The sequence below is a fragment of the Choristoneura fumiferana genome, chromosome 18 (assembly GCF_025370935.1).
Source record: "Choristoneura fumiferana chromosome 18, NRCan_CFum_1, whole genome shotgun sequence".
NCBI classification, from domain to species: Eukaryota; Metazoa; Arthropoda; class Insecta; order Lepidoptera; family Tortricidae; genus Choristoneura; species Choristoneura fumiferana.
Window position 1 is genome coordinate 16,267,829 of NC_133489.1, and position 16,233 is coordinate 16,284,061.

The 16,233-nt window shown below is 38.0% G+C and overlaps 2 protein-coding genes and 1 pseudogene across 4 annotated transcripts in view; 2 read left to right on the forward strand and 1 right to left on the reverse strand.

Moving 5' to 3' along the window:
* Positions 1–384: 384 nt before the first annotated feature.
* Positions 385–6,460, reverse strand: imd (death domain-containing immune deficiency protein). Of its 2 annotated transcripts, XM_074101318.1 has the most exons (5): positions 6,414–6,460; positions 5,872–6,247; positions 4,106–4,269; positions 2,984–3,118; positions 385–2,558 (listed from the first exon to the last, which is right to left on the reverse strand). In XM_074101318.1, the coding sequence occupies exons 1-5, from the start codon at positions 6,423–6,425 to the stop codon at positions 2,415–2,417; spliced, it is 831 nt and encodes a 276-aa protein (XP_073957419.1). In that variant the 5' UTR covers positions 6,426–6,460; the 3' UTR covers positions 385–2,414. The 2 variants fall into 2 exon arrangements, with proteins under 2 accessions (XP_073957419.1, XP_073957420.1); XM_074101319.1 differs by lacking the exon at positions 6,414–6,460 and having other exon boundaries at positions 5,872–6,407.
* Positions 6,461–7,024: 564 nt separating this feature from the next.
* On the forward strand, positions 7,025–10,210 carry LOC141437800 (mitochondrial import receptor subunit TOM40 homolog; annotated as a pseudogene).
* A 217-nt stretch (positions 10,211–10,427) lies between these two features.
* LOC141437801 (short stature homeobox protein 2-like) overlaps positions 10,428–16,233 on the forward strand; it is a 33,130-nt gene continuing 27,324 nt past the window's right edge. For both annotated transcript variants that reach the window (XM_074101315.1, XM_074101316.1), the window contains exon 1: positions 10,428–11,064. In XM_074101315.1, coding sequence (XP_073957416.1) covers positions 10,692–11,064 — 373 coding nt within the window. In that variant the 5' untranslated portion in view covers positions 10,428–10,691. The remainder of the gene's footprint in view (positions 11,065–16,233) is intronic.

Below are 16,233 nucleotides of genomic sequence, written 5' to 3' on the forward strand. Positions count from 1 at the left end.
TGGTAGTTTAAAAAATGACGTGTAAAAGTGCCCATTGCGGCCTATTTACTGAATAAATGATTTGAATTTAAATTTGTATCTTTGACTACATACTCGTATGTTTTGGAGATATACACATTTAATTTGTAGTTCTCCAGAAATTTTAACCAATTCCAAGAAGCCATAAAAATTATTTGTGTGATTCATGCATGAAATCATTACAGTTATGAATGTAGTCACCAGCACCAATATCTGACAACACAAAGTGTGCATCAATATCTGATCTCCGCTGTGAACGAGCAATGTAATGACCTTTTATTTTAAATTACAGCACTACTTATCAATAACACTTAAAATTAAATTAAATAACAAAAACGTGTACAAAAGAAAACAAAAACAAAAAAGTATTTTGTTATATATATATTCGTATAAAATGTGATGTTTTATATTACATTGATCTTACTTACTGCAGTGTTCAACTCTTAGATCTAGGTAGTAAGTAATTTTTCTTAGACCAATTATTTATTAATAGTCATTAATTAAAGTAAATGAAATAATAGTTCATTACTTCCCATTTTTAAATTAAATTTGAAAAGGAAACCATTTTGGCGCCACTTGAATTTCTGAATACCTACTACTAAAAGTTGGCAAATTTATAATTAGGTAAGGTACATTAAATTACGTAAATACAAAGTAGAGCCTTTGTTTAAATTGGAAGCAAACAGTGTATACTGCTCACAAAATTAAAAAAGTTCTAAGAAGTCACTAAGGTAGTACAAAGAGTACATTTTAGTTTTGTCCATAGTCTCAAATCAAACAACATACATTTCTTCACAAAACTTTTTCTTTTACTTTTTCCTACCATTACGTGTAATACGCAAACCACGTAACCCTTAAGTTATGTACTCTTTGTTATTAATTATATTTCTATGTAAGCATAGTCAAAGTACTTTATTATAGGCACATCTGCTACGAAACTCTTTTTTATTTAGAAAATATTTGTAGCGCTTTATTGACTAGAATACTAGTACATACAAATACTACTTGCAAGCAATATCCTAATCAACAGCTAGCGTTTAATAGTTTAGACAAAGCCACATCTAAGACACCGCTACTTAAAACATTATAAAATAATGTAAAAAAAAAACAATAAAAATTTCGTAAATAATCATAAAAATCTTAACTAAAAAGTAATTTGTATAATAAAGCTTATTTCAGAAATATAAATATGTATGTTTTCTACATCTAGTTTAATCCCAAAGTAAAGCATAAAAGCAGCATTATTAAAATGAATTTGAGACTGACCACAAATAGTAAAAAAAATAGAATATGTACCTACATATCTAATCCATATCGAAAATGCAAACTGAAATATAGATGCATAGAAAAACCAGAAAAATAAGACCAGCGCTGGGAATCGAACCCAGGTCCTCGGCATCGCTGTTGCTGTTCGATTCCCAGCGTTGGTCTTATTTTTCTGGTTTCTCTTTGCATCTATATTTAAGTTTGCATTTTCGATATGGGTTTTACGGGATGACCGTAAAAGTAACAAAAAATTTGGAATTGAAATAAAAAATACAAAAAGATTCCAAAGAACCAATCTTAATATCTAATCCAATTTAAATCCAATTTTGCCATAGTTACGAAAACAGACAAGTAATAAGGTAGTAATGTTTGTATGAATTTGAGATTGAGATCGTTCTATGAATAGTAGATACTCGCGCATTATGTAATTTTGTGTGTCACATAGCAGCAGAACGATGGTTGATGGTGATGTATGGCATAGATTAAGTGGTAATCCTGGCCGATTCCGGCTACGGCGACCGTTTCATTGATATATTTCACGTGGCAAATAAAATTGTGATGCCGGCATGGGCGCCGGCAGGATTATTTTTAGATTTTGCATTGCATCTCGCATCTGCATATAGAGAGGTGCATTTATAGATTTCATTCTGTATCTTAGTTTTGTTCTAGGTATTTTCTATTACGCCAGGGGGGTGCAAGTGCTCCCCTTGCACCCCCATCCCGGCGCCCATGGATGCCGGCTCTGTTTATTTGGACAAAACAAATAGAGACGGCATCACATATATCTGTCACATAAAATGGGGACGTATCTGAATATCTAAAATTAATATATCTAAGTTAAAAAGTCGACGGTCAAAATATCGAAAGTAGCGTAGGTTAGATATTTTGACCGTCGATATTTTAATTATCGATATTTCAATTTTCGATATTCAGATACGTGCCCCATAAAATTTATCAATGAGTGGTTAAACACTAAGTCAAATCCCTTTCTCACAACGATGCAAGCTTTTCCAATGATGGGCTCTGTCACCTTTTCTTATAGATGGGATTTGGCCAGATCCTTAGTCCCATTGCTACTGCCAAGCAATAAGTATATGCGAGTACTACTGCTACACAATTGTAAAAGAATGTTACTTGTAGTTATTCTTCTTATACAAGAGGGCGAGTTGTTTGACCAGTTCGCGGTCGCCGTGCTCCCACAGCATCGTGGCCAGGCAGCCTAGAGTGCCGTCCTTGTCGTTGCGCACCCAGTCTAGAAGAAGCTTGTAGCGAGCCTACAAAAAGTATACAATTAGAGCACTACAATATGCGTAACAAATAAAAACATATTAATATTAATAATAAATAAAATTGCTTTTATTAATTTAATGAGACAGGCGTTACTTTGTTGTGTAGCTCTGAGCATGAACTCTGGTTGAGTCCTAAACGCGTCAGTGTAGTGTGGTGGTGATGATAGTTGGGTATGTGTGATTTGTGTGTGTTCTTACAGTGCGGATGTGGAGGTGGAGGAGCCACATGAACACACATTGGTTGCTTAGACGTACATAGCTATCGTAAAATAGTAGTTTTTGTTCATTTATTGATGTCAAAACAAAATTAGACAAAAAAATAATTGAACAGTTTTTTGTTGTAATGCTCAAACATAATGATTTATTATTTTAAAATTCCAGCACCTAGTTTAAATATTAGAATGTCTCACCTCATTGACACCATATTCGCGTGTATTGATTTCCATTGTCTCAATGCGTCCTTTGAGAAATCCTAGTTTAATGTAGAAACCATACCAGTTCTTGCCAAGGTTGTTAGATATAAAATCCAGGTATTCATGTTCAGGCTGCAAACAATCAACACAATGTAATTAAGGATCAGAATTTAATTGCAATACAGCAACTTTGACTTGGTAGTGTAGTGAAAATCTGGTGCTGTGGCCCTGGCCAGGATTGTCTCCACAATATCATCATCATCATCATCATCATCTCAGCCTATATATGTCCCACTGCTGGGCACAGGCCTCCTCTCAGAACAAGAGGGCTTGGGCCATAGTTCCCACGCGGGCCCAGTGCGGATTGGGAACTTCACACGCACCATTGAATTGCTTCGCAGGTTTGTGCAGGTTTCCTCACGATGTTTTCTTTCACCGAAAAGCTCGTGGTAAACTTCAAAATGTAATTCCGCACATGAATTTCGAAAAACTCAGAGGTGCGAGCCGGGGTTTGAACCCACGACCCTCTGCTTGAGAGGCGATAGGTCAAACCACTAGGCCACCACGGCTTCCACAATATGGAATGCGTCAATGGTTAATGGCATTGGCTTAAAATTTGGTAGGTACGAAAATGTAGTTTGGATGACAAAAACTTATTCTTCATTGCAAGTGATAGGGAACTAGCCTATTTTTCATTCTCCCAGAGGAGCAAAGCCATGGGCATAATCCTGTCATTTTGTAAACTTTTTTACTTGTGGCTGTTTGTACTTAGATGAAGATTTTACTTTATTCACCAGAGCATAAATACGAAGTATATTAGCACGGTTGAAAGGAGAAATTGACTAAGCAACACTTTTTTTTAATATCGTGAGTTATATACAAGTTTGGAATCAGTAAAATTTTCATTGACATTTGAGCTATTTCACAAAAATGTCGCTTAGCCAATTTCTCCTTTCAACCGTCGAATAAACACTTAAAAGCTAGGCACTCTTTGTTCCTAGACAGCTTTGAGCATTTCAATATAGGCTTATTACTACTGAGTTAAAATATTGGGATAAAGAGTATTGCAAGACTTTTTTGATATGTGTATGTCTAATTATAAATATAAACCAAACTAACCTTAACTTTAGCTTCCATAAGCATTGTGATGTCGTTGCACTTCTCCACTACCTCTTCTTCAGGCTCCTCAGCCATCTTGGAATTTGGTTTGGAAATCCCCATGTAGTAGTCATCCCCCCAGCGGACATCTCTGGACTTCACAATGTTAATCACATTTCCCGTTGCTGCAATTAAAGATTACTAGATCATTGTACGACCAAAGGTGGAGCTCAAAAATTTTACCCTGCAGTGCAATCAAAAATAGTATGTACTCGTAACATTTCGTCAATTTCATCCCCAAATTCAAAGTTCCATAAACCAAACAGTTTCCTCATGTGTGTAATGTCCAGGGCTCGAACTTTGCGTGCCAATGACGTGAAATCATATATAGAACGATTTCAAATAGTCTTTTCAAATTCAGATTCAAATTCAACTTCCACTTCAAATTAAAATATTTTTATTTGCAATTGCAAAATTTATTTCGTAAACAATTAGGTACCACTTATTATCAACCTCTGTAATTAATCAATATCACCACTTTAAATCAGCAGCAGTAGGTACATAACAATAAATTGGGGTTGTGATAGTTTAGTTGTTGTATTTTCACAATTACGAGTATGTGTATGATTGCCAAAATTTAGACGCTTTTTTTCGCTTTTGTCTCTCCCTTGGATCCAACCTGTATTGTCTCAATGTTTTGTACTGTCTTAATGTTTTGTACTGTCTCAACGTCTGTGTATGTCCATTTTAGGTACGCAACAAGCACTTCTCAGCACCCAATGTTTAGAAACTGTTTTTTAAAAACTGGTCAAACACAACATACACTTTTGCTGCTGTCAGGAGTCATGGCAGTAGTGGTTGCTAACCTAAAGCGACCAGTTGCCAAAAACAAAAAAGTTGAAGTTGAAAATTTAATCTTTACAACAATATTGTTACAATTTTCCTCTTGCTGTGATTAAAGTATAACACCGAAGATAGGCAATATTAAAAAGACATTTGAAGACAGCAAAACATGCTGCAAACATGTGTTATTTTTTTGAGGTACAGTGAGGCTTCATGTTATGGTAAAAGAAACTCATTAAGAGACTTTTGAAATAAATAATAACCAAAATAAATCATGTGTTGAAGTTTTACTATTTACTAGATGATGCAAAATCAACATTGGGTACAGCGGGCAGGAGCTAGGCTGCAGACAAGAAGTTCAGACTTGTATTGTTTATGGAAAATCATAATCATAATCATTTATTGTATGTGGAATTCATGTTACAGTTAAAGGAATCAATTATGCCTATGCCTATGAATATTTGGTTGGTAAAAGTTTTGCCGAACATTTGACCGAATATTTGTATTTGGTGAAACCCATGTTCGGCCCATCTCTATTTGTTTATTGCTATCCTGCAAAATTATGTAATATTCCTGGACAAAAAACTATCCTAGGTCCTTCTCAAAGTCCAAACTACCGCCATATAAATTTCATCTAAATCAGTTCAGTAGTTTAAGCATGAAGAGGTGCAGACAGATAAAGTTACTTTCACATTTATAGGTATTAATAAGGATTATGTAAGTCGCATAATGTGCAGCAACAACAACTTCATGAGTCATCAAATGTGACACCAAAAACATTAAGTACTCTTGGTAATTACCTACTTTTAAGTATTAAAAGATTTGATTAATAATTACTTAATAGGTTCATATGGACATAATAGGTAATGTATTGCACTGCATTAAAATGAAGCCATTTTTTTTATAAACATGTAACTTGAAATAATTGCATTAACAAAGCTTACATTGTGTATTCACCACACAGCCATCACTTATTCTTTTCTCTGATTTCGCCGATTTCTCCTGTTTTTTTGGTTTGTCATCTTTAAACTTTGACGTAAAGAACGACTTCTTGGTTTTCGCTTTCTTCTCTTTTTTCAAATCTTCATCTGGTTCTTCAATTATAACAACTTCTGGTTCTTCGGGATTGTCTGTCCCGTTTGTGGTATCGTAGTTTTCATTGTTTTCCTCAGCGAAAATATCTTCTGGCTGAACCCGTCGCGTCCGCGGAGCCCGAGGCACGGCGTCTGTTTTCAAATTCCGAAATAGATCAGCAATTTTAGCACTCAGAGTAGTCATTTTGTTAACTTGTCGATAACAGGAAACGAGACAAACAAAGAACTACAACAAGTAAAGTAAACAAATAAGTATCGTAAAAAGTGTTTAAGATTAATAATTATGCTTCTCTCCTAATCAAGAGCATATAACGAAAAAAAAAACACATATTAGAGCAACACAATTTTAAAATTGTTTCATTTCCTGAATTTATCTTGTTATCACAACTCACAAGTGTTATCATTCATTAGCGGATGACATGACTTGACTTGACAGTTCAAACTTTATAATTGCCATAATATGGATTAATGATTTCCCGAGCAATAGAAAACATCCGTCCGTTCTTTTTGTATGAAAAGAAAAAAAAATGCTTCATACACTGTAGGTAAAATAATTCACATATTTTTTAAATATTAAATTGACAGTACTTGACTTCGTGATCCAGTCTGCAGAGCCAATTAAACGTTTTATTTTAAGGAGTATTCATGGAGTATTAGACACTATGGCAATTCTTGGTTGAACTGTCACTTAAGTTTTCAATCAATTATATTTCCTTTACTATATTCATATTATAAATGAAGTCTAATAAAATTAGAAATTCAAAATAAAAATAATCAATATTTAAAACAAGTTTTTTTCAATCTTATGATAAGCTACTTTTTAGTATTCTTATAGCAGAAGTCGTAATCAGAATCAGTGACGTAAAGGGATTTCCCAGAAAATACAATGTATATACCTCGGTGACTGCTTGGCTGGACGGTCTCACCTTTGGGAGGGGAAGTCCCAACAAGTACGTATTACGACGCCTCTTTTCGCGTTCGCGGTTTATTATCTTTTTGAAATCAGATTATTTAGGTACCTATACTTACTATCTACTTGAGACAAAAATCTTAATTTTCAATTTTTGTAATATTGCACGTCACTATATAAACATTGCATGTTTTTTTTTAATAGAACAAATCGGATCGGTTAAAAAAAGTTTTACTTATTCTTATTTCAAATCCTTAAAACCTATAATCGCCACTGTCATTACGACGTTATTTCTGAAGTTATTTCAGTGAAATACATTAATATTTTGATTATTTTACTTAAGCACTAAAGCTAGTCATGTATAATAGTAACAATCATACGCAGCCTACATCGTTAACAGATCTAATAAGGCGGGGTTTCTTCAAGGCGATTTACGCAAAGAGTCATTCGAATCCCGAGTCGAGTTCTAATTCGCCGCGGGTCGGTGTTGTGAGCGCGGCATCTCCAATAGGCGTGGTGGAGGCTGCATCGCCGGGCCAGCGCTGCGGCGCGGGCGACGCGCCGGCGCCCCCGCCGCCCAAGTGCACGTGCCCCCGGCGGCCAACAAGTGCTCGGCGGGCGACCGCGGCAAGGCCGGCGCGGGCGTGACCGGCTCCCGCACGGGCGCGCCCGAGCGCGGCCCGGCGACCTGCCCGCCGGCGCCGACAACCCCGGCCTGCTCCGCTTCATCCACAACGCTGCCCGCTACAGAATACCCCAGTGCTTTGAGGGCGCCTGCGTCTCCGTCAAACAGAATTCTAATGAGAACTGGGTGCTCGGCCACTCGCTGTCGTTTAGTTCCGTTTCCCCGGGTGGTTACAAACTGCTGTTGTCCTACATGGACAAAGGCAAGTCGACGAAGCTGCCATACTTCGTGATGGAGGCGGCGCCCGGTGGCCAGATGAGCTGCGAGGTCCGCGTGGGCCCCACGGCGAGCACGCGCGCCACAGTCGTAGCTCAAATCGCTGACGCTGAATTCTACAGCTTCGAAAGCATTTTTGACGCCTACTTTCACAATTTCACTGCTTCCATTATTGCGGTCAATCGGGATTTCATTGCTCTTCATTATCTGCAGGTAATTACATTTTGCGAATGCGTATATTATATAGTGGTTCCGTGGTTCCGGTTTGAACCATGTATGAAACCCTCACTTACAACTTACTTATTAACCTACCTCATGATTATTCATAGTGAAAAATAATGCAGCTTTAGATATAACATGACATTGAGGTGCCACCAACACGACATTTAATTTTTGACTCTACGACGGCCAAGTACATAGATGTCGACGTTTTGCTATGTTGACAACCCGCTAGAGAAGCGTAGGTAGGTACCTGATTCACTTTGATAATCGATTTAAGAACATTTTAAAACCACGAATACCTAGTGTTCAGTCAAACGAATCCAACTGCACGTGGTTAGGTTCGTTCAAGTGATAAAAAAAAATTGCGCAAGAAAATGAAGAAACCTAAGTACCTATAATAAGATTAATAAATAGGTAAGGCTTAGGTGATGATGGTCATAACTATATGTACTAAGATTTCTTTCGTTTTTCCAGGCGATAACGGAGCAAGTATCGCTTGGCGCGGAGTTGGTAGCGCGCGGGCAGGCGACCGAGCTCAGCTCGGCTTCGGGCGCGGCGCGCTGGGCCAGCGACGACCACTCCGTCAGCGCCACGCTCGGCAACCGCGGCCTGGACCTGTGCTACGCGCGCGCTATCAAACCTTACCTCACTGTCGCTGCCATGCTCGAGGTAAGTCCACGGCGCCATAAAGCGGAAACTCAGGACGGATGTGGGCCTATTTACGTGGCTGTATATGAACAACATCATACTGATGGAGGGCGCGGGGCGAGTGAATTCTCAAGTTCATAAGCACCTTAATATTATTATTCTCCTCGCTCTACTTATAATAGTCCTGCCACGATGTGCGATGTCGCGTTCTGCTTCTCGTCATAATTTTGCATCTTTCACTGAAATGGACACGTCTGAACACAAAATCAAAGTGAGTGGAATGACAAAATTTTACGTCAGTGAACCGTCGATCTCCTCTTGCCGATCCTGACGAGAGAGCAGAACCTATTCAATTAGGTACGTGAAACCTGAAACCAGTCCACTATTGATTTTTAAGTTTTCAGCTCATTTATTTATTTATGTAAATACCAAGTCAAGCTTACATTTTGCACCAAAACGCCTAGCTCATTAATACTTACTATGCTATAGACAACATTTAGGTACATAAGACACCTATAACTACTTTAGTTAAAGGGTTCCCCAACCATCGGCAAACACGCCAGCACCCTGGATTTCGGACAGTAATTCATTGCCCTGTGTTTCACCAGGTGGGTTTCGCGCTCCGGCGCACAGTGGCCACTCTGGCTTACGAGTGGCGCGCTGAGGAGTGGACGGTCCGCGGCTCTGCGGATTCCGACGGGCTGGTGGGCGCCACCTTACAACGCGCGCTCGGCGGCAAGCACGCTCAACTCGCCTGCGCCATCTCAGCACTGCTCAACCACCCGAACGACAAGTTCCGGCTCGGATTCGGCGTCACTGCTGCTATAATCTAGCCAATGCAGTGCCCGTAAAAGCCTACGCTAGCTGTCGCGAGAGCGCGGAGGAGGTCAAATCTGTCACAAGCGACGCGAGCAGTTAGCGCTGCCCTAAGTACTATTTTTCAATAGGCGTCCACCCGCTCTGTGAAAACCACGTCAGCTAGCGTAGGCCCTAAAGCTACAAAACAAGGCATGCGCTACGAGGGATTCTGACGCCAATTGTGAACGTACTTAGTGGTCACTTATATGTCGTTAGCGCAGCCATTTTGTTGCTTGCGCCTAACTCTATGGGACAGAAATAATCTACGAAGCATGCAGTACTTATCTGTAAGAAGTAGGTTGCTCTGCTGTCTCATCGACAAATTCCAACTCCAACAACAATACAAGAACAAGTAGGTATAGTCGTAATATCGTAAGTATGTCACATTTGACATCGGTATTTTGTTATCAATTTAACGATAAATTATTATTGATAATATTTATGTTTAGAAAGATAGATACTGTAGTTACAAAACCGTCACAGTAAATTTACAAAGAAAAGATTAAGGTATTTATTGGATCTGTTAGATAACAATTACATGTATAATACTTTTGTATAAGTGTTTTATTAGTACGACAAAGCCCTGGCTTTTAATAAATACTTGAATAATGTTTTAGATACGTAGTTTAATAATAAAGGTTTAATTGTAATTGTCACGGTATTTTACATGCATAATTTCTACTACTATCCTAATTTAGAGTCCCGCCTACGTTTAAAACTAACGGGGTAAATATTTACGCGGAATAAAGCATCAAACGTATTGTGCATATTATATCTATATCTCTGCTTCATGTACTTATAAGTATTACCTACGTAAGGTAAATAATAATTTGAATTGGTCATCAATTGCCTCGTAAGCTTACCGCCAGCAAACCACACTCCACGGCCTCGCCAATAAGAATTTATAATCACATCACAGTTCTACCACTGAAACGTCCAAAGACCACTATTAATTTTTAACCCACAAAACACCACCGGGAAGGACTTGCATCAAAAATTCATTGTCAATATAACGATAATGTAGGCGTGCATTAAGCTGGGGCTGGGATCGTACTCACTTACGACTCTATAACACGCGTGCGCGAGAAACAGGCGGGGCTTAAAACACGCCTTTACACCCCACACAAGGAGATGGAAACCCTAACGGCTTGTTTGTTAGAGTTGCGTCTTTGTTGTTGGTTATGGGTTAAGTGTATGGGGGCGGGTGAACCGCCTTCGCTGCAGTATAGTGTCGACCGTGGCGAGTGCACGGGCGCTCGCGGGCCCGCGGCAGTAATGGTGATGGAGCGGCTCGCGGATTTCGTGAGCAAGTCGCTTGAGGGGGGAGAGGCGCCCGCGCCGCCGCCGGAGCCAGGGGAGCCCGAAGACGCGGACGAAGAAGTGGATATCACTGCTCTCGAGGAGAGAGCGCCGCCGCCCAAGAGACCTAGGAACTGGCTGCTCTCGCCCGTGCCAGCGCAGCATTGCAAAAGGGAGAATGATGAGGATGAGGATCAAAAACATGGTGAGTTTGAGTTGACTTATTTTCCTACACATACCTAAAACCGGTTGGGTTGGGCATAGGTATATTGAAGAAATGAGAGATCATAAGCAAGAAATTTCAATGAATTGTGATTGTACCTACCGCATGCATACATTATCATTTTATAATATCCTTCCATTCTACCTGACTCATTTCTTCAGTATAAGCGACACGAAACTGAGTGGTTGAAACGCTAGTCAAACTACCCTATATATACTGAACGGCAAAAAATCTGGCCTTCAAATGTATGCAGAATGTAATTTTGTATGAAGGGTGGGCCAAATTTTGTGCCGCTGAGTATACAACAGATGTGTAGCTAATTTTACAAAACTTTACTTGCGGGTAGCATGCAATCGCAATACCACTTGCTTGTTTTGATCGACGCGGCGTTTCTAGTCATTGACTTTTACTTTTGATATTAGACGACATATTACGAGTATTAACCACCTCCTTGCAAGTCAATGGCATATGTAAATTCTGCACATGAGCAAATATAGATCCTGTATATGTCCCCAGCACCAAATCTGACACAAAAAAGGTATAAATATCTGATACGACTCTATTTCTATTATTTCTATGGACGTGTCAGATATTGTATTGTATTGTAAAACTCTTTATTGTACATAAAAACACATGAAATTACAAGAAAGCAGGATAATAAGATGTACAAAGGCGAACTTATCCAGTTAACCTTTGAGTTTTTTTTGTTTGATATTTTAGCATGCGCTGGTGTGTCAGATGTTAATGCAGGTGACTGTACCTAAAAGTCCTGGGCCACCATGGTGCTTTATCATAACAAAATGCTTACCGAATCAGAAAAAAAAAGTGAAAATATCTTTATTCAATTTACCTAGGCTATAACAAGCACTTATGTTTAGGAATTTTTATAGGTCGCACTACTGATGTTCACCGTCGGGTATCGTGTCACCCACTTAGGGGTGGGAACGCCCCCCCCCCCTAACTACGCCACTAATGACAAGGTTCTATGATGAGCTAGGAATCAAAATAAATGACTATACAGTGGGTCTGCATCAAAATAATGCTAATTAAATAAAAGTTAAATAAACAATAATAATGATAAATATCATCATGGGACAATTTGCACCAATTGACCTAGTTCCAAACTAAGCAAAGCTTGTAAGTACTACGGGTACTATAAGCAACGGATATACATAAACATATAGATAAATAAATACATAACTAATATACATATTAAACACCCAAGACCCGAGAACAAACATTTGTATTATTCACACAAATATCTCCCCGGCCGGGGATCGAACCCGGAACCTCAAGCTTCATAGTCAAGTTCTCCTAACCACTTGGCTATCAGGTCGTCCAAAAGTTTACTTGAGTAGGTACCATTTATTTGGCCTCTTATTTACGAGTTTTGTGTCATCGGAATTAATAATAGTCGAAGTCCAAGTACAAAGACTACAAAGTAAATAAACTGATAACAACAATAACAGATTTTTTCTTAAATTTAAAAATGTTTTCGGGTCTCCGGGCGGGATTCGAATCTGCACCTCATGTGGATTTACAGTCAGAGCCTAACCTAACCAACCAAACTACCGGGGATCCAACCAACCAGTCCGAAAATCTTTCGCTTTTTTAAAAATCGTATATTTTGTTGAGCAAGCCTATCTTATACACCTATCTTCTATATAACTAAAAATGAATCGTAAAATGTGTTGCTAAGCGCAAAACTCGGGAACGGCTGGACCGATTTCACTAATTATTTTTTGTTGCGTTCGTTATTGTCATTAGAACGTTTTTATGGAAGAAAATTCAGAAAAATTACAACGGGGCGAAGACGCGGGCAACAGCTATTTGCAATAAAACAAATAATATTACAATCTTAAACTCGTCTTAATTTTTTTTCTACCTCATGAACCCACCATATAAATATTTAAAAAAAATGACAAAGCAATTAGAATCTAATTGTTTCCAGAATAAAGTCAAACTGTCGTCAAACTGCCATGGTGTAAAACAATAGAAAAACAAAAGAATTTTTACTTTATTACATTGTCATAGATTCCTAATTCCCTTGAAGTTATTGTGCACATTTTATTGCACATTTGGCCGCACGAGGTAACAAAACATCGTAATATTAGATAATGGTTAACCTCTTAAAGTCAAAGTCAAGTATCTTTATTCAATTTAGTTAGGCTGTACTCGTAACAAACAATGAATATCAAAAAAATCTACCACTGATTCGAAAAAATATTTGTTGAGAAGAATTCGGCAAGAAAGTCAACGAGGTAAGCTCTCTAAGCACGACGTTAGCATGCTTCGTAGGCTTTCGTAGCAGCGGCTACGTTGTTCTACTCTACGACGGCCGGTTACTGCCGTCGCTACATCAATCAAATTCAAATTCAAATTCAAAATTCAAAAACTACCAGCGCTTTCGGAAAGACTATCATTGCCAAGAAGAATGCGCCGCAAGAAACTTGGCAGAAAGTAATTTTTTCGTAATAATATAATTACAAATAAAATACTTAAAAACTATATTATACAATTAAAGAAAAAAAATACAAAAAATAATAATAAAAAATACAGGGATGTATGGGGTCCCTTAGTTACAATACTAAACACAAACTATATCTACGTTCAGTGGAAGTGTAGAATGCTTCCACCGTCATAAATTTTAAAATAATCGCCAATGGGATAAGTAGTGACGGCGTAAATTATTTGTAGAGGCGCAATTATTTGTATAATTCTCCATACAAATAATTTACACCTTCGCTATCGAGTACGGTCACTGTAAAACTCATGGTACTACTATTGTATAAACAGATAATTCAATATTTATTCGGAACTAGCTGGTGCCCAGGGCAATAGCAAACACAACAAAAAAAGAATACGGTATTTGACAACTCCTGATTTTGCCATATCTTAAAAATATAATTATGAAAATATAGATAAACAGATAGTGTTTAGCGAAGAGAAAATTTAAATCGGTTGAAAATTGGATCTTGCTTTCCTTTGTTGATTTATTTTAGTATCCGCCTACAGAACAATAAAATGTTATAAGTAAAAAACCTTAAGTAAAGCAGCTGGGACGAGTTCGACTAAATCCCACTATAATATAATAAATGCGAAAGTTTGTAAGTCTGTTTGTTTGTTTGTCACTTCGCTTCATGACGTCTAAACCGCTGAACCGATTTAGATGAAAATCGGTATACAGATAGTTTGAGTCTCGGGGAAGGACATAGGATAGTTTTTATCCCGGAACATTTCATAGTTCCAGCGGGATAGTGAAACGGATACTGCTACGCAGACGGAGTCGCGGGTAACAGGCTCGTAGGTAGGTATAACATAAATTAAAATAGTGACACAAACAAAACAATTGCTATTCGAACAATCACAACTACGTACTAGATTAAATAATTTGCGTAGAAAACCACGTAACTAATCTTCACGCGTAAAGATACACGCGGAGCAAACCTCGTATGTCCACGGCACGCAAACAAACTAAATTTTCAATAGTCTAATGTGTTTAAATATGATAAATATCTATCAAGAATACACAATCAGTTAATATTGCAGAACCTCATTACACACCTGTTAGTCTGCACCCGTTTTCTTCTTAAATCTTTACGCAAAACTGACGTGCAGTCACAACGCCATCGCAAACTGTAGGTACTGAAGGGAGTGGCGGGGGGAGATACGTTATATCTTTTACAAAAATGGCGGTCGGGAGTTGCGAGGTTTTCTATTTTGCTTTTTAAACTTAAACGGTTTATTCTTGGTATTTAAGGGTTTTGCCGTTAGATGCGTTCAGAATAGTACTATCTAAAAGTGTCAAAACATAATTTTCAGAAAAAATGGAGTTACGAGGTATGCGATTTAGGCCGACGATTTGTAAAGGTAGCTTAAAAATTGTTTTTCTATTCGATAACAGGCATTGTGTAGTTTTAATTTATAAAACATACAAAATAGTCAAATACCGTATTAGAGAAATCGGTCCAGCCGTTCACGCGTGATGCCGTGACCGAGGAAAATAGGGATTCATTTTTTGGGTTCCGGAGCCAAAATGGCAAAAACGGAACCCTTATAGTTTCGCCATGTCTGTCTGTCTGTCTGTCTGTCCGTCCGCGGCTGTGCTCACGGACTATCAATGCTAGAAAGATGTAATTTTGCACGGATATATATTTAAAGTATGCCGACAAAATAGTACAATAAAAAAATAAAATAAAAATATTTTTTAGGATACCTCCCATAGACGTAAAGTGGGGGTGATTTTTTTTTCTCATCCAACCCTATAGTGTGGGGTATCGTTAGATTAATCATTAGGGGTTTGCTAAGACGATTTTTCGATTCAGTGATTTTTTTGCGAAATATTCAACTTTAAAGTCCAAATTTTCATTAAAATCGAGCGTCCCCCCCTCCCCCCCTTTAAAATCTAAACCAGTGGGCGGAAAAATTTGAAGAAAATCAGGATGGTGGTAGTAAATATATTAAACTTCCAAGGAAAACTATAACGGCTAAGTTTGCTTGAGAAGTATTAGTAAGTAGTTTATGAGTAAATAGCAGCCTAAGGTATAAAATATACCTAAACTTGGAAGATTCCGTATAGAATACGAAATCCTTAGAACAATATTACTTATTTTTTTCGTAATGGCTACGGAACCCTATTTAGGGCGTGTCCGACACGCTCTTGGCCGGTTTTTATTTTCATATATTAAGATTATTATTATAAAAAAATATGGCCAAGTATTAAATGATATTCCTAATTTACTTTTTCATTAAACAAAAACCGGCCAAGAGCGTGTCGGACACGCCCAGGGTAGGGTTCCGTACATTTTTCCAAGAGTTTGTATTTTGTACAGAATTTTTCAAGCTTAGGTATATTATTATAAATTAGTTTGTTACCCTCAAACTACGAGTACCAACTAAGTACTAATTTTCAAGTAAACTAAGCCGTAATAGTTTTCCTTGTTAATCCAACTAATATTATAAATGCGAACGAAAGTTTGTAATTCTGTTTGTTTGTTTGTTACCTTATCACGTCTAAACCATTGAACCGATTTAAATAAAAATTGGTATACAGATAGATAGTTTCAGTCCCGGGGAAGGACATAGGTTAGTTTTTATCCCGGAAAATTGCGTAGTTCCCGTGGGATCGCAGTAAACGAATTCTACGCGGAT